The following is a 25,289-nucleotide window of genomic DNA, read 5'->3' as shown; positions in this document are numbered from 1 at the left end:
GATAAGCCCTTATTTTTGTCAGTGAAGAGGAAATTATTGACAATGCCTTCTCCACTTTAACAAACTAACAATATGATTTAAATTCATGCAGTTTTGAACCTGCTTCCGTGACCATTCTGTACTAATTTTGATTTATCCTGCTGACACTTTCACTGTGAATGTAAAATGAGACAATCAGACAGTTTTGAAAGATAATACCATCATCTGTATATTTTCCAGGTGCAAAAGCCAGCAAGGTGAAAAGTCAGATGGAAGCTGGTGCAGAGAAGGAAATGGATGAGCCTCAAATTAAGGTATATTTTGAGAAAAAAGAAATCCATATTTATTGTGTCACTTGAATGGTTTCGAAAACCAGTCAGTAATATAGGGAAGGTTTTCTTGTGACTCAAGCTTCCAAAACATAGAATTATGGGACAGGTTGGCATTTTAAAGTTTTACCTGGAAGTACGTCTGGCCTGTTTGAGAAAAATATAGTGTAAATTATCAGATTTGTTTCCCCAAATCAAAAGTATGGATATTCAATGCCGTCAAAGTATTTGCATATACATGTGTATCCGTTTGTGATCTCTTCTAGATTAACTGTTATATATAATCCAGTTTCAAGTTTACGACAGTTTTCCTGTGGCCAAGTGAAGTATTTGTTTGTTACTGGCAGGTGATGCTGACAGCACAATGTGTAACAATGCTGAAATGTACACAGTAATATCCACAGTGTGTAACAGTGCTGAAATGTATATGCAACAGTGTCAGCACAATGTGTAACTGTGTCAACATGATGTGTAACAATGATAAAATTTATACAAGTGTCAACACAATGTGTAACAATACTGAAATGTACACAGTAATGCCAACATAATGTGTAACATTGCTAAAATGTACACAGTAATGTCAACACAATGTGTAACAATGCTGAAATGTACACAACAGTGTCAGCACAATGTGTAACAATGTCAACACAATGCATAACAATGCTAAAATTTATACAAGTGTCAATACAATGTGTAACAGTACTGAAATGTACACAGTAATGCCAACATAATATGTAACATTGCTAAAATGTATACAAGTGTCAACACAGTGTGTAACAATACTGAAATGTACACAGTAATGCCAACATAATGTGTAGCAATGCTAAAATGTACACAGCAGTAGAGCATCATGAGTTAAAATGGTGATTGAATATCTTGTAGCTTCTGTAAACACATGTATGCTGGTAATTGCTGTGTTGAGTATTAGTGTCATTCTTTTTCCCCATGGACTAAGGATTTGTGAGTGGTCTAAGGCACTCACCTGTGCAGATCAATAGCATCTCACCTCTGTCCATGTAGGTTCAAGCCTCAGGCTTGACCAGCATGGGTATGAGAGAAAGCTTGGCAGTGGCTTCCTGTGGGTTGGTTGTTCTTCCATGAATGTTCTGGATTCTTCCATAACCTACTGGCCACCATGTATAGCCTATCATATGCTGCAAATGGCATTAAGTCCCGAACAACAAGAACAAGGTTTTGCCTGTTAAATTTTTAGTCCCTTCAGTGAACTCTTACTATATGCCCAATTAAAACTGAATATATTATGCTGTTGTATCTGGTCCAGAGTACATCCATGATTAAGTGTACATAATAGGTTATTCATCATCAATAGTTACCAGTCTCTGTGGATAACTTGAATATAGGGAAAGACGAATTGGAATTGATTTCATGTGAAAAATTCACAAGTCAAGATCAGTGACTGAAAGCGCTCAATGACAGATCTAGTTCAGATTTCATATAGCTATGCAACTTTACCGATTTAATGACAGATCTAGTTCAGGTTTGTATAGCTATGCAACATTACATTACTGTTTGTGACAGATCTAGTTCAGATTTTATATAGCTGTCTTAATGATAGATCTAGTTCGGATTTGTATAGCTATGTAACACTGCATTATTGTCTTAATGACAGATCTAGTTCAGATTTGTATAGCTATGTAAAATTGCATTACTGTCTTAATGACAGATCTAGTTCAGATTTGTATAGCTATGTAACATTGCATTACTGTCTTAATGACAGATCTACTTAAGATTTGTATAGCTATGTAACATTACATTGCTGTCTTAATGACAGATCTAGTTCAGATTTTGTATAGCTATGTAACATTACATTACTGTCTTAATGACAGATCTAGTTCAGATTTTGTATAGCTATGTAACATTGCATTACTGTCTTAATGACAGATCGAGATCAGATTTTCTATAGCTATGTAACATTACATTACTGTCTTAATGACAGATCGAGATCAGATTTTGTATAGCTATGTAACATTGCATTACTGTCTTAATGACAGATCTATTTCAGATTTGTATAGCTATGTAACATTGCATTACTGTCTTAATGACAGATCTAGTTCAGATTTTGTATAGCTATGTAACATTGCATTACTGTCTTAATGACAGATCTAGTTCAGATTTTGTATATCTATGTAACATTGCATTACTGTCTTAATGACAGATCTAGTTCTGATTTTGTATATCTATGTAACATTGCATGACTGTCTTAATGACAGATCTACTTCAGATTTTGTATAACTATGTAACATTGCATTACTGTCTTAATGACAGGTCTACTTCAGATTTGTATAGCTATGTAACATTGCATTACTGTCTTAATGACAGATCTACTTCAGATTTGTATAGCCATGTAACATTGCATTACTGTCTTAATGACAGATCTAGTTCAGATTTTGTATAGCTATGTAACATTGCATTACTGTCTTGATGACAGATCTAGTTTCGATTTTGTATATCTATGTAACATTGCATTACTGTCTTAATGACAGATCTAGTTCAGATTTGTATAGCTATGTAACATTGCATTACTGTCTTAATGACAGATCTAGTTCAGATTTGTATAGCTATGTAACATTACTGTCAGAGTGGGGTATTATGTAAACACTCATCCATTGACAGATCTGTTAATATATTTGTTTCGAGTTGTAAAATTATTGCTCTTAGAGTGGGGGTATTCTGTAAGTGCTCACCCACTAAGAAATATAATGTCGACTTATATGGTATTGTAAAATTATTACTGTTAGAATGGGGGGGGGGCGTATTCTGTAAGCACTCACCCATTGACAGATATGGTGTAGACTTGTATGGTATTGTAAAATTATTACTCTTAGAGTGGGGTATTCTGTAAGTGCTAAGTTCAGATTTTATATAACTGTGTAACATTGCTGTCTTAATGACAGGTCTAGTTCAGACTTTGTATAGCTATGTAATGTTAAATTACTGTCTTAATGATAGATCTAGTTCAGATTTGTATAGCCATGTAACATTACTGTCAGAGTGGGGTATTATGTAAACACTCATCCATTGACAGATCTGTTAATATATTTGTTTCGAGTTGTAAAATTATTACTCTTAGAGTGGAGGTATTCTGTAAGTGCTCACCCACTGAGAAATATAATGTAGACTTGTATGGTATTGAAAATTTTTACTGTTAGAATGGGGGTATTCTGTAAGCACTCACCCATTGACAGATATGATGTAGATCTGTATGACATTGTAAAATTGTTGCATGTAGGAGTATTGTGCAAGCACACATCTCATGACAGATCTTTTTCAGGTTTGCATAGCTTTCTAACATTATTTTCAGAGTAAGGTGGGTAGGGATTGTATAAGTACTCACTTAATCACAGATTTAATTCAGTCTTGTAACACTATTTTTTAATTATACACCTGGTTCACAAATAATCAGAAAACATTATCACCTCATATCTTTAATACCGGAACCCTTATCCAAATCTTAAGCCTTCAAACTTGATTAGATAAGTGGTTTTAAGCAGATTCAGTGCAAGACAGTAAACCTGATGCAAGACAGTAAACTTGATGCAGGACAAGTAAAACTGATGCAAGACAAGTAAAATTGATGCAAGACAAGTACAATTGATGCAAGACAAGTAAAACTTCTTAGCCATATGCCCTGCAGTACAAGCAGCCAACTAGACATTTTGGATTCTTGGTAGGACAGTGGGTTAGGGGGGAGTGAACTACTCTTTGAGATTTAATGTCTTGACTTTATCATTAAATATCATTTTTAATATTGCTTCCAATATTTGTTTAGCTACTTTTATAAAATAAAATTGTGGATTCCTCATTTGCAACACAATTTACCATTCCAAACTATTGTCACTAAGGTCTTGTTTTTGTGCTTGAGTCATCATCAGAAAGCATTTTTCCAGATATCTGCAGAACTGTTTCATAATTTCCAAGTTTACACAGTAATAAATCATAGTAAGACTCTACTAATACTAAGTAGGTCAATGTGATTTGCTTTTTATATTTTTAAAAGCTTTGCAACTAGTAAACATTCAAACTTCTTTTGAAAGCAATTACCTTATAATTATTACTTTAACAAGGTGACTAATACACCTATGTTACCTATTTACCCATTCTGTTGCAATTTAGCTTGAAGTTGGAAGTGGAAAACGGTGTTTGAGAACTATTTGGCCTTTTATTTTGGTGCTTTAGGAAGTACATCAATTAAATTTGAAAGATATAAGGATAAATGCTATTTGATACCAGGTTGTCTTTAGTTTTTAAAAGCAAGAAATACAATCAGTATATGTAATTTTTCAAGTGTATCATTCTTACTAAAGAAGAATTATTATTTTCCTGACTTAATGCAAGTTCTTCATCCATTTCTAGGATTATCGTCATGAAATCTGTGAGAACTACTTCAGAGAAATCCGTTCCCATCTTAAGGACAAGCCTTCCAGGTTTCATTTGGTTGAAGAGGACTTTGCCATTGACAACACTGTTGTTGACAGCAAACTGGAGGATTTAAAGAAGAAAATTGTAGAAGTTGCGACTCGACAGCAATATTGGGGTGAGGAGGTACCTGTGCGATGGATCCCCCTAGAGCAAGCTTTGATGAACTTCAGGGCTCAAGGGGTCAAGGTAGATTTACCAGGACAATCCCAATGTTTACAACTTCTTATCTAGTCATTGAATAATATGGTATATTTGTGTCTAGTCATTGAATAATATGGTATAGTTGTGTCTAGCCATTGAATAATATGGTATAGTTGTGTCTTTGTCAGCAGAATTTTCAATGTTATGGTCTGTGTGTAAAAGTATATGAAAATAATTGCATATCTGACAAATGTCATTATATATATAAACCCATGTAATGAACATAAAATAATAATACCCCAGCTGTGGTGGTGTAGTGGTTGTCTAGGGGTGGGGTTCTTCTTATAGACTTTAACGAATTATGAGAAGTTCCCCTGGTCCTTATTCAGAAGGTTAATTCTGGACACTATATTATTTATTGACTAAATATATTTATGGCTACGAGCCCCCAGTCAGCAATGCCGACAGTTAAATTAAAAGAAATACAAAGATGAAATTTAAACAATAACAATTTAATAAATGAAATTTAAAAGAATTTAAAGTAATCAATGTCTCTCTTTCACCCAATGATCCCTTTGATCATCATTTGAGTTCACAGTGTGAGGAGATTTTTCCCTTCTTGAGTGCTACTCATCTAAATCTCTTCGTTCCCTTGTCTTTCTCTCCTTTCGTGATCTCCACTTCCGCTTCCTCTTCTATAATCCTTGTTCCTTGCCGTTATCTTGACTTCCGGTTCCTCTTCTAGTATCCGGAACCCTTGACGGTATCCCTTGAGGTCACCCGAAATCACTCGGTATCTCTCACCGTCACCCGAAATTCTCTGAACTTCTTTCGTCCCCCGAAAGCTTCCTGTTGAAAGGTATAATGCATTAGCATAGGGTTATAAAAATCTTCCCTCACACTACGTCACTGAACTGAACCATCAGTTTAAGGCGGGACATTTGGGTCGCGCATGCGCACACATCGAAATTCCCATACACTTCCGCCGCTTACAAAAATGGCGCCATAACACAATCACACAAAGGATTCAAATATCTACATACTGAGCCCTATCAGTATATACATACAAAATATTTCAAATATGATTGTACTAAAATATTACTACGATTAGTAATATGACTATCTATATATTTATATATATTTCCTACACAAGCGTACCAAATCCACAATATTCACATTCAAATGGTGATAAACGGCAATCCATTACTCAGTGGCAAAATCTATCATTACGTAAACAAATTTCTTGTCTACCAAAATATAACTACGCAAAGGATTACAATATTAATTCTTATAGCGGCTAGCGAGCAATACAATTCTTCACAAATACAAATTGTCCTTTCAAAAGGGCGTAAACGTAATAATCCACGAAATAATATGCACACATATTACTAGCGAAAGAAGAGAACATTTTCGCCTCACAAAATAAGGTGTACATAGTACATTATGAATAATGATGCAACGAATCAACATCGTAATCAATCGTAAACAAAAGTACTAGCTAAAGTCATGAAAAAATGCAAAATATTAAGGTCATAATTAACTATTCATACTTCAATACAAGTAAAATGTATACATACGACAAATTCTCTTCAATTAACAGCAGTCGTATCAAGCAGAATCAACGTAACATCAAACTTACCTGATCGAAGCTATTTCATGAATTTCCTAAATTCCGCCAATTTTTACGAATGGCTAACGGAGTGTGTGTCACTGCGACTCTTAAACACCAACTGACGAATTTCAGGCTTGTACAAGTCTTATGCCAGTTCCTCGAATCAAGTCCCACCTACAACGCATCCCGATTGGATGGCGACGGACTCTGGTCATTTGATCGAACTGTCAATCATAAAAATGTCAGTCTGTGTGTCCCCATGTACTGTCCAGCCTACCATTGTCGGCTTCCGGCTCTTTGAAGTTGTCTACGTCACGTGTTCCCATGTACAAAGATTCCCGCCAGATTTCCACTCAAGAGCTCAAACAAAGACTGGGTTACGTAAGAGGATTAGCCAACTTAGGTACTTGGAAAAACAAAGCTTACCTGGCTCCACTTACAGACTTATAAATACATGTATAATACAAGGGGTTGGGGTAAAACATCACATCCCCCCACGCTTGAGAATAAAATCTGGATTTTATTCACTCAAACTAAAAAAGCAAAAGTGTTACAACGATATAAAGAACAAAATCAGCAAAATGAACTAAATGCTAAACTGAGTATGAACACGAAAATATAACAAATGATCTATATCATTTCGGCGCTTCTACTCATGAAATCTGCGCCTACGTTTTCAGATCCTTTCACGTATCTGATCTGCATCTGGTACTGCTGTAAAAACAGCGACCATCGCATCAATCGACCGTTGGACAACTTTGCCTGCGCCAGATAGGCGAGTGGTTGGTGGTCGGTCTCCAATATGAACTTACGTCCATATAGGTATCGCTCGAACCGTGATATGCCGAACACGATTCCGAGACATTCCCTCTCCGATACTGAGTAATTCTTCTCAGCAGCAGACAACTTCCGGCTGCCGTATGCGACAGGAAAAAGCATCTTGTCATGCTCCTGGAGCAGTACTGCTCCCAGTCCCGTGTCGCATGCATCGGTGCGCACAACGAATTCTTTATCCAAGTCCGGTAGACGAACAACTGCGTTGGATGTAAGTCTATCCTTTAGCGTTTGGAATGCGTGCTCACACGCATCTGTCCAAACGAACTTACTCGGGGTCCGTTTCTTGGTTAGGTCAGACAGCGGGCTGAAATTAGCGACATACCTCCGGTAATATCCGGCCAGTCCCAGGAATGACCTCACTTCCGTTTTCGTGGTGGGGCGTGCAGCGTTTCTCAACTGCTCCACCTTCGACTTCTCTGGAGACAGCGTGCCTTGGCTCAGGGTATGTCCTAAATAGTCTAATGTCTTGAAACCAAGGTGACATTTGGAAGGCCAGGCTGTCAAGCCCTCCTGACGTAGCCGCTCCAAAACGTCAGCTAACAGAGCGAGGTGTTCACCCCATGTCTCTGTAGCTAACAAGAGGTCATCCATGAAGTTGTGGACACCCCTATCGCGCAAGGGCTCCAACAACTTCCGCATCATTCTGGTAAAGACGCTGGGCGCGTTTTGTACCCCGAACGGCATCACCAACCATTGGTATGTCCCGTCGGGAGTAGCAAAAGCAAGCTTCGGTCGGTCTTCTTTCCTTACCGGAATTTGCCAATACCCCTTGGACAAATCCAGTTTGGAAAAATATTTCGCTTTCGAGACCGAAGCGAAGATATGTTCGGGGTCAGGTAGCATTTCAACTTGAAATTCTGTCACCTGATTCAGCTTCCGGTAGTCGACGCAGAACCGATGGGTGCCGTCCTTCTTCTGCACTAAGACTACTGGTGAGCTGTACGGAGAGTCGGCAGGTTCGATTACTCCCAGAGCAATCATCTGCTCGATTTCTTCCCTTACAACTTGTCGTTTCGCGTGGGGCAAGGGGTAGGGTTTACGCTGAACTGGTCGGTCGTCCACAATCTTTAACCCGAACTCGACAAGCGTCGTCCTCCCGGGTTTTTCTGTTAGCACGTCGGAATATCCGGCCGGGTTTTTCTGTTAGCACGTCGGAATATCCGGCCAGCAAGGTCTCTATCTCGTTCCGCTGCCCTTCAGTTAACATGGGGTCACACTCCACGTCTGACGGAGTCTCGGCCCTCGTTAATGGACAGCTCGGGACAGTGTTAGCACCTTCCGTATCGCCTTCGATATCCTCGGTGACTATCGCTGCGACAACAAAATCGCTGGCGGTCTCCCTTTCCCGGTACCTCTTGAGCAAATTGGCATGGTACAATTTCTCTTTCGTCGGTAGCTGTATCCGGTAGGTTTGACCTCCGACCTTCTTGGTGACGACGTATGGACCCCTCCAGGAAACTTGCAACTTGTTGTGTTCCTGGGGCAACAACAACAACACTTTGTCCCCTACCTCAAACTGACGTGGTTTTGCGCGCTTATTGTAATTTTTCGCCTGTTGCGCCTTAGCTCGTTTGAGATTTTCTTGCGCGAGAGAACAAACCTCTTCCAGTTTGTTGCGCAAGTCCGCGACGTACTGGTAGGTAGTGCGTACTTCCTCTACAGCGTGGTCGTCTGTCCACAGCTGTCTCAGTACGGCGATTGGGCTGCGTACGGTTCTCCCGTACAAGAGTTCAAAGGGAGAGAACCCCAAACTCGCTTGCGGTACTTCCCGGTATGCAAAAAGCATGGCCGGAATATACCGGTCCCAATCCTTGGGGCGGCCTTCGCACAATTTCTTGAGCGTGTTTTTCAAGGTCCCATTAAACCGTTCGACCAATCCGTTACATTGGGGGTGATACGGTGTAGTCGTGAGGTGTTTAATCGACATGAGACGATTCACCTCCGCCATCACACGACTGGGTTACGTAAGAGGATTAGCCAACTTAGGTACTTGGAAAAACAAAGCTTACCTGGCTCCACTTACAGACTTATAAATACATGTATAATACAAGGGGTTGGGGTAAAACATCACACCAGCATCCAAATGTCATGGTCCATGCTAAAACGTAAATTTAAACATATGATTGAAACATCATAATATATATATATATATATATATATATATATATATATATATATATATATATATGAAAGCGTGTTATAAACATAAAATCAAACATGCCTCTCAGGATGTAAATGTCAAAATTGATATATATGAACCTGTGTATTTAACATGAAATAAAATATCCCCAGGATGCATTTAACAGGACATAAAACATCCCCAGGATACAAAGGCTAGCTATTTCTCAGATCAGTTGCACTTAATGATTTTTCTATGATTCAGATGTTTTCTCTCAATGCATTTAAGAATGTGTTTTCAGTGAATAGTCAGGGTAAAGACAGAAATGTTGTTAAGCGTAAATAGATAACATGACATGCAATATTTTATCCATAGAAAGATATCAGATGTTTTCTCTCAATGCATTTAAGAATGTGTTTGCAGTGAATAGTCAGGGTAAAGACAGGGTAACAACAGAAATGTTGTTAAGCATAAATAGATAACGTGACATGCAATATTTTATCAATAGAAAGTTATCAGATGTTTTCTCTTGGTGCATTTAAGAATGTGTTTGCAGTGAATAGTCAGGGTAAAGTCAGGGTAAAGACAAATGTTGTTAAGCATAAATAGATAACATGACATGCAATATTTTATCAATAGAAAGTTATCAGATGTTTTCTTTCAGTGCATTTAAGAATGTGTTTGCAGTGAATAGTCAGGATAAAGACAGAAATGTTGTTAAGCATAAATAGATAACATGACATGCAATATTTTATCAATATAAAGTTATCAGATGTTTTTGTCATGGATATGATAACTATGTTAACATCATAACCCGAGTTGGATTAGACAACAAAAGCAATTTTAATATGTGAGGAGTAGTCAGATGAGGTAGTATTTTCCACCTCCTAATCTAGGTTGATACTAATAGAGGATGTGAGAAAATTGATTTATCCTTCAAATACATTCCCCAGTCACATTATGTTAGGAATATTGCCTACTACCTTTTGAATCCAGCCCTACTGAAAGATAAGGGCCCTGAGTGTCTGAGTGGTCTAAAGTGCTCACCAGGTTCTTGCTCCACCATTAATACTGACCGCCATGCATAGCCTATCTTCTGCTGAAAAATGGTGTTAAACCCTAAAACAACAAGAAGAACTAAAATAAGAAAATATGTCTCTTTGTCATATAGACAAAGGGCAATAACTCTTGTCTTTTTCCCCTTGCCACTGCCAGGTGTCGCTAATATTTTAGCTTTGCTTCAGTACTGATGACATCGGCCATCTCACCTCCAACAATCCACGCCATTTTAGTGTTCAGATTGGTTCATCCAACCTTAATTTTGAATTCATTGTGTTTGCCAATCGTTCTTCTAAAGGCTGTATACATTATTTTTAAAAATTCTGCAAAGTTCAAGTGACTTTGTCACCTTTATGGACATTGTTACACCATGCTTTCGTTGACCTCGTGTTGCCATTTACAAGTTAGTGCAACACTATTTTTGCTTGTACTGCTAGAAAAAGAGATGGTTTAGTGAGTTTATAAGATCCTGAATAACTAATGCATGCTTTAATTTATGCTTTGTTTTCTCTTCTTATGCCATTTCAGTAGACATTTTCACTATATACATGAAACGCATAAGCTCAAAGCATATTCTAGAAGGCATCACAATACATCAGTTAGTTTTTTTCCTTCATTAATAACATTGTGATATTAGTGAGTCAGTAACATGCTGAGTTACTAATTTGTGCTTTGTTTTCTCTGTATGTGTTGTTTCTGTCGAAATGTAAACTAAATGCATAATATGCAAAGTTCAGGGCAAAGGAAGTCAACCATGACTCTTGTTTTGTACATACTAAGTGTATATAATCCATGACATGCAGCATGTGTAATAAAGAGGAAGTCAGGGCTGCAGTATTAGTGAGTTAGTAACATGCTGAATTGCTAATTTATGCTTTGTTTTCTCATCTGGTGTCATTTCTGGAGAAATGTCAACTAAATGGTTGTAAAGCAAAGTTCAGAGCAATAGTCCATAAGGAACCAAGGGAAGGAATGACAGAATAAGTCCAGGCAGATAACGTTGACATCTTCTAGAGGGAGAGATGATGTCCTTTTGGCTCCTTCCCCAACTGGCTAAATTAATCTGGGTCACAGTTAGCATTTGAAGGAAACATTGAAGAAGCTTGGAGGCAGGCGGTTCAGGAACTGTCCCTCCAACTCACCATTCAACCCACACAGGCATTTTTGAAATGATCAGACCACACCACTGTGGAGGGGCAATAACCAGAACAGAGAAAAAAGATCTTTTCATTCCAATGTGCATTTTAGATCCCAGTCCAATGCTAGGAGACAACAACCTAGTGAAGCTAGGAGGCAACCTTCAAGCCTCCTAACTCAAGACGTTGACCTACCCTTCCCACTTCCCACAGTCATCCTACCTGTTGGTGGGACCGCTCCGGTGGTCTAGTGGTTAGAGCATCCGCCTCAGATGCGGCAGGTCGTGGGTTCGATCCCTGGCCGAGTCATACCAAAGACTTACAAAAACGGTACTAACAGCTGCCTCGCTTGGCGCTCAGCATTAAGAGGTTTGTGTTAGGACTGGTCGGCCCGGTGTCAGGATAATGTGACTGGGTGGGTCATCATGTTACATGTCTGCGGCATGATGCCCCAGTGCTAGACATCACTATAAACTGCCACATTGCAGACATCATAGTGATATGATTGAAAAATTGTTAAAGCTAGGTTAAAAATCCAAATCACACACACACACACACACACCTGTTGGTGGTGCCTTTTTCAATTTCAGGTTGACTGGATCTCCCTATTCCCTACAGCCCTACATATCAACCTCATAGATATGTAGGCTGTCTACAATGTCTTCACTTCTGGAAGGATTGACTCTCAGGTAGAATGGTCCACATTATGTGCAACAACCCTGTGTTTGTGTCCTAATTCCTCAAACAGAGGGACACCAAATCATCTCTGTGTGTTCTGATTTGGCAGTTCTATGTTGGTGTCCTACCTCCTCAAACAGAGTGACACTAAATCACCTGTGTGTTCTGATTTGGCAGTTCTATGTTGGTACAACAGTCTCCATATCAACATACAACTCAGACACATTAATGGCAAACATTCAACATCTTGTACAACACTACATCCATGAAAGGTAATGTCTGTCACACAGAATGGTCTCTCCATCAATTGGTCTGTACATGGATCTGTTCACTTTGGGGGGCATTCAGTAATTAATCTTATTGTGACAAGATGGAATCACAAGCTGCCCACCTTTGTTTCTCCAGTTCCAAAATCTTGGGCCTGTCAGTTGGGAGGTGGTGTGTGGATTTATCTACCCCACCCACAACAGACTGGGTATCAACACTGATCTAGAAGTTATAGGTTCAGAAAGGCAAGGTCATTACGATAGCCCCTCTCAGATAGTACAAGTCCTGGGAAACTGTTTTAATCCATCTAGTGATAGATCTGTCCAGGAAGTTTCTGGCCAGTCCAAATCTTCTCATGCAGCCATGGTCATGAGTGTTCTATCCCTGCCCAGATCATCTTCATCTTCATGCTTAGCTCTAGCCCAGACAGCCTTGTGAGACAAATGGTTTAAACCTTTGATTGTTTGTAGAATCTCAAGAACAAGGTCATTCACTCGGAAAGCTTACGAGGAATAGTGGCATTTTTTCAGAAACGTGCCATATTAATAACATCATCCCACCAAGCGCCCTCAGTCCCTCAATCAACCTACTTTTTTCTCTGGCTCTTTGAAGAGAAACATTTGGCCCCAGTTACTATTAAAACTACTGCTGCATGATATCAGACAAATTTCATCATCACAGTAGACGTGATATTGGGCATGATTAAGATCTGTCAGATCTTTTAGCCAGGTTTTGGTCGCAATTAACCAAAATCCTTCACACTTTTTCCAAAATGGAAAGTTCTGGGTTTTAACAAGGCTACTTCAAATAAATTAAAGCCTTTAGCCCACACTTTACTAAAGTTACTATTATACAAAACATACTTCCTGATAGCCAATCCTGATAGCTTCTGGAAGGATTGACTCTCAGGTAGAATGGTCCACATTATGTGCAACAACCCTGTGTTTGTGTCCTAATTCCTCAAACAGAGGGACACCAAATCATCTCTGTGTGTTCTGATTTGGCAGTTCTATGTTGGTGTCCTACCTCCTCAAACAGAGTGACACTAAATCACCTGTGTGTTCTGATTTGGCAGTTCTATGTTGGTACAACAGTCTCCATATCAACATACAACTCAGACACATTAATGGCAAACATTCAACATCTTGTACAACACTACATCCATGAAAGGTAATGTCTGTCACACAGAATGGTCTCTCCATCAATTGGTCTGTACATGGATCTGTTCACTTTGGGGGGCATTCAGTAATTAATCTTATTGTGACAAGATGGAATCACAAGCTGCCCACCTTTGTTTCTCCAGTTCCAAAATCTTGGGCCTGTCAGTTGGGAGGTGGTGTGTGGATTTATCTACCCCACCCACAACAGACTGGGTATCAACACTGATCTAGAAGTTATAGGTTCAGAAAGGCAAGGTCATTACGATAGCCCCTCTCAGATAGTACAAGTCCTGGGAAACTGTTTTAATCCATCTAGTGATAGATCTGTCCAGGAAGTTTCTGGCCAGTCCAAATCTTCTCATGCAGCCATGGTCATGAGTGTTCTATCCCTGCCCAGATCATCTTCATCTTCATGCTTAGCTCTAGCCCAGACAGCCTTGTGAGACAAATGGTTTAAACCTTTGATTGTTTGTAGAATCTCAAGAACAAGGCCATTCACTCGGAAAGCTTACGAGGAATAGTGGCATTTTTTCAGAAACGTGCCATATTAATAACATCATCCCACCAAGCGCCCTCAGTCCCTCAATCAACCTACTTTTTTCTCTGGCTCTTTGAAGAGAAACATTTGGCCCCAGTTACTATTAAAACTACTGCTGCATGATATCAGACAAATTTCATCATCACAGTAGACGTGATATTGGGCATGATTAAGATCTGTCAGATCTTTTAGCCAGGTTTTGGTCGCAATTAACCAAAATCCTTCACACTTTTTCCAAAATGGAAAGTTCTGGGTTTTAACAAGGCTACTTCAAATAAATTAAAGCCTTTAGCCCACACTTTACTAAAGTTACTATTATACAAAACATACTTCCTGATAGCCAATCCTGATAGCTTTAGCTAAAAGCCACCCTCACTATACAAGCATCCACGTTAGTAAATCACTCACAAAAAAGATTGGGGCCCCGAGTGGCCGAGTGGTCTAAAGCGCTGTCCGTCATGGATCACTGCCATCTCACCTCTGTCTGCGTTGGTTCGAGTCTTGGGCTCGGCAAATGTGGATATGTGAGAGAGCTTGACGGTAGCTTCTCGTGGGTCGGTGGTTCTTTCCGGGGTTTTCCCGGTTCTTCCGCCACCATTAATACTGGCCGCCATGTATAGCCTATCTTGTGCTGAAAAATGGCGTTAAACCCTATAACAACAACGACAACAACAAAAAAGATTAGCAACACCTGGCAGGGGCAAGTGGAGGTAATGGGCAAGAGTTGTTGCCCTTTGTCTATTTGAGAGACAAAATAAAATCATTTTCATCTTTCAGTAGGGCTGGATTTGCAATGTAGTAGACAAATATTCCTAATGTATTGTGATTGGGTAAGTATTCTAGGAGAAACACAATTTAATTGAAACTTTGCTTTCTGCTTATGGCACACTTCTGAACTTGACACTATTGTTTGGTTTGCCTTTTCTAATTGGAAGAACCCTTGTCCATGCCATATGCACAATCTATCTGTTTGAGAAAGGTTTTACATTGACCAAGTCTGACTACTCATATAATATTCAAACACTAGTATTACTGAAAATGAAATCAAGAATAATAGATGATACTGATTTACACAAATTAGTATTGTTTATGTCAATTTTTTATTTCTACTGAAGGCAAGCCTCATTTCCTCCATGTATGTTTTATCCAAATGAGCATATGGATTGAAAATACTAAGAACTTTTGATTCTTGCTCAGTTCCCAATGAAACGCTATGTATACACACTAACTGCAGCAAGGTACCAAACTCACTCTTAACTGATTTTCATAAAGAAGAAAGAAAATGAAACCAGATGAGCATCATGTCAATTAACTCTTTGTTGTACAAGCAAATATTTGTCAGGAATATAATCCTGGATTGTTGAATTAAACAGGTCCAGAATTATCAGAGCTAATGATAATTAAGCTTTCACACATTTTCCCATAAACTGCTGTTGAGCATGAATCCACTTGTTTCAGAGTCCAATACTATAGTATTGATCTTCACCAGTTATGTCATCCTTTTCCCCAGCATTTTCTTTGAGCTATTTTCTATGCCATTTGTTGAAGTGTGATTTTAAGTCTGTTTTGTAGTTTGTCCTCTTTGTAAAATCTAGTGGTTGACATTGGATCATTCAATAAAGTTACCATCTTTGTACTTTGAGAGGCTCTACACTTGACAATTCTTGATACTGTCTGCCAGTTGTATTTTGAAAGGAGCGGCTGGTTATGTGCTTGATTTTACATGTGGAGTCACTACGTCATCTCAACCACTGGGGATGAAAATTGAATTATACAACTCTTGAGTGACTGAATTAATGCCATATATATCAAGAAGTACTGACTAATCATGCATCTTTATAGACATTGTTTGAAGTTAGCACTAATATACTTTAGTAACTAATTAGTGTAGTGTAGTCCCTTTCATCATGAGCACAAAAGATAAATCTTGACAAGTGTTTGATTCTTGTTCATGCAGGTGGTAGCATTTTAACCATAGAAACAGGATTGTGTGTTGTCAGAATAGTTGTGTTCCTCTGTATTTTCTCATTTTGGGTCTTTTTAGCAGTTAATCAACAAAATGAGTCGGTTCGAGTCTCGGATTCGGCTAATGTGGTTATGTGAGAAAGCTTGCCAGTAGCTTCTCGTGGGTCGGTCGTTCTTTCCGGGGGTTTTCCGGGTTCTTCCCCCACCATTAATACTGGCCGCCATGTATAGCCTATCTTGTGCTGAAAAATGGCGTTAAGCCCTACAACAACAACAACAATAACAACAAAATGAAATACCTACAAACTTTGAAAATCCCTGATTTCAGATGGCAGTAAACATGCCTTTTGTTTTCAAATATAATGCTCTAAAAACTGAGACCAATGAAAATTACTGAAACCAGAACACAACATTGTTTTCGATAAATGATATACTTGTAATACTGTAAGATGCATAATCTGGTCATATCAAAGACAGTTTGTTTTAAATAAATGATACACTTGTAATACTGTAAGATGTGTAATTTGGTCATATCAAAGACAATTTGTTTTAAATAAATGATACACTTGTAATACTGTAAGATGCATAATCTGGTCATATCAAAGACAATTTGTTTTAAATAAATGATACACTTGTAATACTGTAAGATGCATAATCTGGTCTTGTCAAGAAAAATTTGTTTTAAATAATTGATACACTTGTAATACTGTAATATGCATAATCTAGTCATATCAAAGACAATTTGTTTTAAATAAATGATACTTGTAACACTGTAAGATGCATAATCTGGTCATATGAAGGAAAACTTGTTTTAAATAATTGATACACTTGTAATACTGTAAGATGCATAATCTGGTCATATCAAAGACAATTTGTTTTAAATAAATGATTTACTTGTAATACTGTAATATGCATAATCTGGTCATATCAAAGACAATTTGTTTTATATAAATGATATACTTGTAATACTGTAATATGCATAATCTGGTTATATCAAAGACAATTTGTTTTAAATAAATGATACTTGTAACACTGTAAGATGCATAATCTGGTCATATGAAGGAAAACTTGTTTTAAATAAATGATACACTTGTAACACTGTAAGATGCATAATCTGGTCATAAAAAAGACAATTTGTTCTGCATATTATATTTTATTTCAGATGAAAATCACAACAACAAAATGAACTTTGTACAAAGAAAAGGTAAGTATTGAAGTAACCAAAAAAAATCCCATTGCACTAAATATATTTTTGTGTCTACAGGTGATTCCTCGGAGTCTGTTGGAAAACATGAACCAAGCAGGAGGTGTTCCGATATCCACAGATGAACTGGATTTGTTCCTTAGATTCCAACATGAAATCGGTACAATCCTCTACTTCAGGTGAGATTGATATTGTGTCTTTGATTCCATCATGAAATGGGTACAATCCTCTACTTCAGGTGAGATTGATATTGTTTCTTTGATTCCAACATGAAATTGGTACAATCCTCTGCTTCAGGTGAGATTGATATTGTTTCTTAGATTCCAACATGAAATTGGTACAGTCCTCTACTTCAGGTGAGATTGATATTGTTTCTTAGATTCCAACATGAAATTGGTACAATCTTCTACTTCAGGTGAGATTGATATTGTTTCTTAGATTCCAACATGAAGTTGGTACAATCCTCAACTTAGGTGAGATTGATATTGTTTCTTAGATTCCAACATGAAATTGGTACAATCCTCTACTTCAGGTGAGATTGATATTGTTTCTTACATTCCAACATGAAATTGGTTCAATCCTCTACTTCAGGTGATATTGATATTGTTTCTTAGATTCCAACATGAAATTGGTACAGTCTTCTACTTCAGGTGAGATTGATATTGTTTCTTAGGTTCCAACATGAAATTGGTACAATCCTCAAGTTCAGGTGATATTGATATTGTTTCTTAGGTTCCAACATGAAATTGGTACAATCCTCAAGTTCAGGTGATATTGATATTGTTTCTTAGGTTCCAACATGAAATTGGTACAATTCTCAAGTTCAGGTGAGACTGATAGTGTTTCTTCGATTCCAACATGAAATTGGTACAATCCTCTACTTCAGGTGAGATTGATATTGTTTCTATGTATCCTATTTGCCCATGTTATATTAAATATACTTTATATATCATATCTGTTCATGTTAGTAATTGCTACCAGTGGTGAACGTTATGTACTAGTATTACATTAAATATACATTATATATCATATCTGTTCATGTTAGTAATTGCTACCAGTGGTGAACGTTATGTACTAGTATTACATTAAATATACATTATATATCATATCTGTTCATGTTAGTAATTGCTACCAGTGGTGAACGTTATGTACTAGTATTACATTAAATATACATTATATATCATATATGTTCAAGTTATAAATTGCTACCAGTGGCAAATGATATGTACTAGTATTACATTAAATATACAATATATATCATATCTTTTCATGTTAGCAATTGCTACCAGTGGCAAATGATATGTACTAGTACTACATTAAATGTACATTATATATCATATCTGTTCATGTTAGCCATTGCTACCAGTGGCAAATGATATGTACTAGTATTACATTAAATATACATTATATATCATGTCTGTTCATGTTATAAATTGCTACCAGTGGCAAATGATATGTACTAGTATTACATTAAATATACATTATATATCATATCTGTTCATGTTATAAATTGCTACCAGTGGCAAATGATATGTACTAGTATTACATTAAATATACATTATATATCATGTCTGTTCATGTTATAAATTGCTACCAGTGGCAAATGATATGTACTAGTATTACATTAAATATACATTATATATCATGTCTGTTCATGTTAGCAATTGCTACCAGTGGCAAATGATATGTACTAGTATTACATTAAATATACAATATATATCATATCTTTTCATGTTATCAATTGCTACCAGTGGCAAATGATATGTACTAGTACTACATTAAATATACATTATATATCATATCTGTTCATGTTAGCCATTGCTACCAGTGGCGAATAATATGTACTAGTGTTACATTAAATATACATTATATATCATATCTGTTCATGTTAGCAATTGCTACCAGTGGCGAATGATATGTACTAGTACTACATTAAATATACATTATATATTATATCTGTTCATGTTAGCCATTGCTACCAGTGGCAAATGATATGTACTAGTACTACATTAAATATACATTATATATCATGTCTGTTCATGTTATAAATTGCTACCAGTGGTGAATGATATGTACTAGTATTACATTAAATATACATTATATATCATATCTGTTCATGTTAGCCATTGCTACCAGTGGCAAATGATATGTACTAGTATTATATTAAATATACATTATATATCATATCTGTTCATGTTATAAATTGCTACCAGTGGCAAATGATATGACCTAGTATTACATTAAATATACATTATATATCATGTCTGTTCATGTTATAAATTGCTACCAGTGGCAAATAATATGTACTAGTATTACATTAAATATACATTATATATCATATCTGTTCATGTTATAAATTGCTACCAGTGGCAAATAATATGTACTAGTATTACATTAAATATACATTATATATCATATCTGTTCATGTTATAAATTGCTACCAGTGGCAAATGATATGTACTAGTATTACATTAAATATACATTATATATCATGTCTGTTCATGTTAGCAATTGCTACCAGTGGCAAATGATATGTACTAGTATTACATTAAATATACAATATATATATCATATCTTTTCATGTTATCAATTGCTACCAGTGGCAAATGATATGTACTAGTACTACATTAAATATACATTATATATCATATCTGTTCATGTTAGCCATTGCTACCAGTGGCGAATAATATATACTAGTGTTACATTAAATATACATTATATATCATATCTGTTCATGTTAGCAATTGCTACCAGTGGCGAATGATATGTACTAGTACTACATTAAATATACATTATATATTATATCTGTTCATGTTAGCCATTGCTACCAGTGGCAAATGATATGTACTAGTACTACATTAAATATACATTATATATCATGTCTGTTCATGTTATAAATTGCTACCAGTGGCAAATGATATGTACTAGTACTACATTAAATATACATTATATATCATATCTGTTCATGTTAGCCATTGCTACCAGTGGCAAATGATATGTACTAGTATTACATTAAATATACATTATATATCATGTCTGTTCATGTTATAAATTGCTACCAGTGGCGAATGATATGTACTAGTACTACATTAAATATACATTATATATTATATATGTTCATGTTATAAATTGCTACCAGTGGCAAATGATATGTACTAGTACTACATTAAATATACATTATATATCATATCTGTTCATGTTAGCCATTGCTACCAGTGGCAAATGATATGTACTAGTATTACATTAAATATACATTATATATCATATCTGTTCATGTTATAAATTGCTACCAGTGGCAAATGATATGACCTAGTATTACATTAAATATACATTATATATCATATCTGTTCAAGTTATAAATTGCTACCAGTGGCAAATAATATGTACTAGTATTACATTAAATATACATTATATATCATATCTGTTCATGTTATAAATTGCTACCAGTGGCAAATGATATGTACTAGTATTACATTAAATATACATTATATATCATATCTGTTCATGTTAGCAATTGCTACCAGTGGCAAATGATATGTACTAGTATTACATTAAATATACATTATATATCATATCTGTTCAAGTTATAAATTGCTACCAGTGGTGAACGTTATGTACTAGTATTACATTAAATATACATTATATATCATATCTGTTCATGTTAGCCATTGCTACCAGTGGCGAATAATATGTACTAGTATTACATTAAATATACATTATATATCATATCTGTTCATGTTATAAATTGCTACCAGTGGCAAATAATATGTACTAGTATTACATTAAATATACATTATATATCATATCTGTTCATGTTAGCCATTGCTACCAGTGGCAAATGATATGTACTAGTATTACATTAAATATACATTATATATCATATCTGTTCATGTCATAAATTGCTACCAGTGGCAAATGATATGTACTAGTACTACATTAAATATACATTATATATCATATCTGTTCAAGTTATAAATTGCTACCAGTGGTGAATAATATGTACTAGTATTACATTAAATATACTTAATGTAACATATTGTTAAAACTTTATTTCTCTCAGAGCAGATGTTTTGAATTACTAGTATTATCCAAGCCTAATTTGGTAAATAACCTAATTACTATTATTACCCAATCCTAATGTGATAAATGACCTAATTACCAGCATTACCCAAGTCTAATGTAAATAACCTAATTACTAACATTACCAAAACCTAATGTGGAAAATAAACTTATTACCAGCATTACCCAAACCTAATGTGATAAATAACCTAATTATCAGTATAACACGTCTAATGTGATAAATAACCTAATTATCAGTATAATCCATGTCTAATGTGATAAATAACCTAATTATCAGTATAACCCATGTCTAATGTGATAAATAACCTAATTATCAGTATAATCCATGTCTAATGTGATAAATAACCTAATTATCAGTATACCCCATGTCTAATGTGATAAATAACCTAATTATCAGTATACCCCATGTTTAATGTGATAAATAACATAATTATCAGTATAACCCACGTCTAATGTGGAAAATAACCTAATTATCAGTATAACCCATGTCTAATGTGGAAAATAACCTCATTAGCAGCATTACCCAAGCCTAATGTGGTAACTTTTCTGATTAATGGTTTTACAAAATTATTGAAGAAGAGAGACATAATTTAAACAATTGCCTACTAATGCCTGTACAGTTCCAGTAGAAATGAAATGATCTTAAGTATATATAACTAACAGCAATAACATTTTGGAAAACCAGTTTAATATTGGTGTAATTTTAATTGCATATAAATTACAAACCAAATTAAACTGCTTTCATAGATAACAATTATTTTTGGACAAGAAAATGTGATTTTATTATTGTCATCAAGATTTTAATTGTTAGATACTCATTTATGGTGGAGGCTATGAACTGTCATTGATACTGTATGTATCATGCTTTAGGTTAGACACCCTTCCTTACATACCATGCTTTAGGTTAGACACCCTTCCTTACATACCATGCTTTAGGTTAGACACCCTCCCTTACATACCATGCTTGAGGTTGGACACCCTCAATTATGTATCATGCTTTAGGTTGGACACCCAGTCATAGTGGAAACCATGACCTGTCAATGATCCTTTATATATCATACTTTAGTACGATATCCATTTTGGTAGATTAGGTCTGAAATCAAAGTTATGAATACAATTTATAGAAAGACAGTAAATTTGGTAATCACTGTTGTTTTGAGACTTCAGTTTATACAAGTGTACAGCAAACACAGTACAGTTTGGTAATCAGTGTTGTTATGAGACTACCATTATTCAAGTGTACAGCGAACACTGTAGTTTGGTAATCAGTGTTGCTATGATACTACAGTTTATTGAAGTATACAGTGAACACAATAAAGTTTGATAATCCGTGTTATTATGAGACTACACTTTATTTAAGTTTACAGTGAACACAGTACAGTTTGGTAATCAGTGTTATGAGACTGGAGTTTATTCAAGTGTACATCAAACACTATAGTTTGGTACTCAGTGTTGTTATGAGACTACAGTTTATTCAACTGTACAGCAAACACTACAGTTTCAGTAATCAGTGTTATGAGATTATAGTTTATTTAAGTGTACAGCAAACACAATAGGTTCATAGTCAGTGTTGTTATGAGACTACCTTTTATTGAATTGTACAGAAAACACTACAGTTTGGTAATCATTGTTGTCGTGAGACTACAGTTTATTCAAGTGTACAACAAACATAGTAAAGTTTTGTTATAATCGGTTTTGTTATGAGACTGCAGTTTATTCAAGTGTACAGCAAACACAGTACAGATTGGTAATGTTTTATTATGAGACAACCATTATTCAAGTGTACAGAAAACACAGTAAAGATTGATAATCAGTGTTATGAGACTACAGTTTATTCAAGTGTACAGCAAGCACAGTACAGTTGGGTAATCAGTGCTTTTATGGGATGAGAGTTTATTCAAGTTTTCAGCAAAGGCTACAGTTTGGTAATCATTGTTATGAGACTACACTTTATACAAGTGTACAGCAAATACAGTACAATTAATAATGTTGTTATGAGACTAGTTTCTACAAGTGTACAGTGTTGGAAATCAGTGTTGTTATGAGACTAAAGCTTATACAAGTGTACAGCAAACACAGTAGAATATGGTAATCTGTTGGTAATACTGATTTTTTACAGCACAGAATTATTGAAGGAGAAGATTGTGTTGGAACCACAATGGATGATTAATGCCCTCAAGTCCCTCATCACAGCAGAGATGTTTGTCCTGAGAAATACTCCGTCTGTCTCAGCCAAGTGGTATGAATTCAAGGATGGAAAATTGTATCCAGAACTCATTGGTATGAATATAATAATTTTGACCTTGTTGGACATTTTCAGAATGTGACTTCCTCTAAATTAAATATTCATATTAATGTAACAGTGCAATATCAAACATGCTTTCATAAATCTGACTTTTCCTTACATGTCCCCATCAAGTCAGAGAACAAGCTTGAAATTATAATCCTGCCATTCTGGTTTTGCTTGAGCATATATGTGTATGTAAATGCTTCATGTGATGTAAGCTTTTTTGTGAAAGACAATGAATTTACAGTATGGTCCTGAGTCTATCTTGAATGCATCTGTCCATCTACTGAACAGAAAAATCACATCAACATCTGTCCATCTACTGAACAGAAAAATTCACATCAACGTCTGTCCATCTAATGAATAGAAAAATCACATCAAAATCTGTTCATCTAATGAACAAAAAAATCACATCAACATCTGTCCATCTACTGAATAGGAAAACCTGATCAACCTTGGTCCATCTGACGAATAAAAAAATCAGATCACCATCTGTCCATCTACTGAATAGAAAAACCTGATCAACCTTGGTCCATCTAGTGGCTAGCAAATGGAAAGTGATAACAACACATGAAATTACAAGATCATACCGTTTTTGTATTGAGAGGAATATGACTGACACATGAAATTACTACATCATACTGATTTTGTGTAGAGAGGAATATGACTGACACATGAAAATACAAGATGATAATGCTTTTGTATTGAGAGGAATGTGACTGACACATGAAAATACAAGATGATAACGCTTTTGTATAGAGAGAAATATGACTGACACATGAAATTACTACATCATGCTGCTTTTGTATAGAGAGAAATATGACTGACACATGAAATTACTACATCATACTGCTTTTGTATAGAGAGAAATATGACTGACACATGAAAATACTACATCATACTGCTTTGGTATAGAGAGAAATATGACTGACACATGAAAATACTACATCATACTGCTTTGGTATAGAGAGAAATATGACTGACACATGAAATTACATCATACTGCTTTTGTATAGAGAGAAATATGACTGACACATGAAATTACTACATCATACTGACTTTGTGTAGAGAGGAATATGACCGACACATGAAAATACAAGATGATAATGCTTTTGTATAGAGAGAAATATGACTGACACATGAAAATACAAGATGATAATACTTTTGTATAGAGAGAAATATGACTGACACATGAAATTACTACATCATACTGCTTTTGTATAGAGAGGAATATGACTGACACATGAAAGTACAGGATGATAATGCTTTTGTATAGAAAGAAATATGTCTGACATGAAATTGCAATCTCACTGCCTTTGTATAGAGAGGAATATGACTGACACGTGAAATTACAAGATGATAATGCTTTTGTATAGAGAGAAATATGACTGACACATGAAAATACAAGATGATAATGCTTTTGTATAGAGTGATGTGATGTGATTTTGATTTTTAACG

The 25,289-nt window shown here is 35.8% G+C and overlaps 2 protein-coding genes across 9 annotated transcripts in view; one reads left to right on the top strand and one right to left on the bottom strand.

The window, feature by feature from the left end:
- LOC149774743 (uncharacterized) overlaps positions 1-25,289 on the top strand; it is a 175,623-nt gene that overhangs the window by 130,827 nt on the left and 19,507 nt on the right. For all 4 annotated transcript variants that reach the window (XM_089944808.1, XM_089944807.1, XM_089944809.1 and 1 more), the window contains 4 exons: positions 220-293; positions 4,683-4,934; positions 17,525-17,643; positions 23,664-23,824. In XM_089944808.1, coding sequence (XP_089800934.1) covers positions 220-293; positions 4,683-4,934; positions 17,525-17,643; positions 23,664-23,824 — 606 coding nt within the window. The remainder of the gene's footprint in view (positions 1-219; positions 294-4,682; positions 4,935-17,524; positions 17,644-23,663; positions 23,825-25,289) is intronic.
- Positions 14,973-25,289, bottom strand: part of LOC149774742 (uncharacterized) — a 37,566-nt gene continuing 27,249 nt past the window's right edge. For 2 of the 5 annotated variants that reach the window (XR_016416730.1, XR_016416729.1), the window contains one exon: positions 19,845-22,637. The gene's annotated coding sequence lies outside the window, so the exon portion shown is untranslated. Of the gene's footprint in view, positions 16,047-19,844; positions 22,638-25,289 lie in introns of those variants that run through there. The other 3 variants (XM_089944812.1, XM_089944815.1, XM_089944811.1) reach the window with 3 other exon arrangements.

Source organism: Sinohyriopsis cumingii, unplaced genomic scaffold, assembly GCF_028554795.1.
Source record: "Sinohyriopsis cumingii isolate HCF-2022 unplaced genomic scaffold, ASM2855479v2 utg000160l, whole genome shotgun sequence".
Classification (NCBI taxonomy): Eukaryota; Metazoa; Mollusca; class Bivalvia; order Unionida; family Unionidae; genus Sinohyriopsis; species Sinohyriopsis cumingii.
Note: the sequence above shows the minus strand (reverse complement) of the source record. Positions and strands in the feature narration are given on the sequence as shown.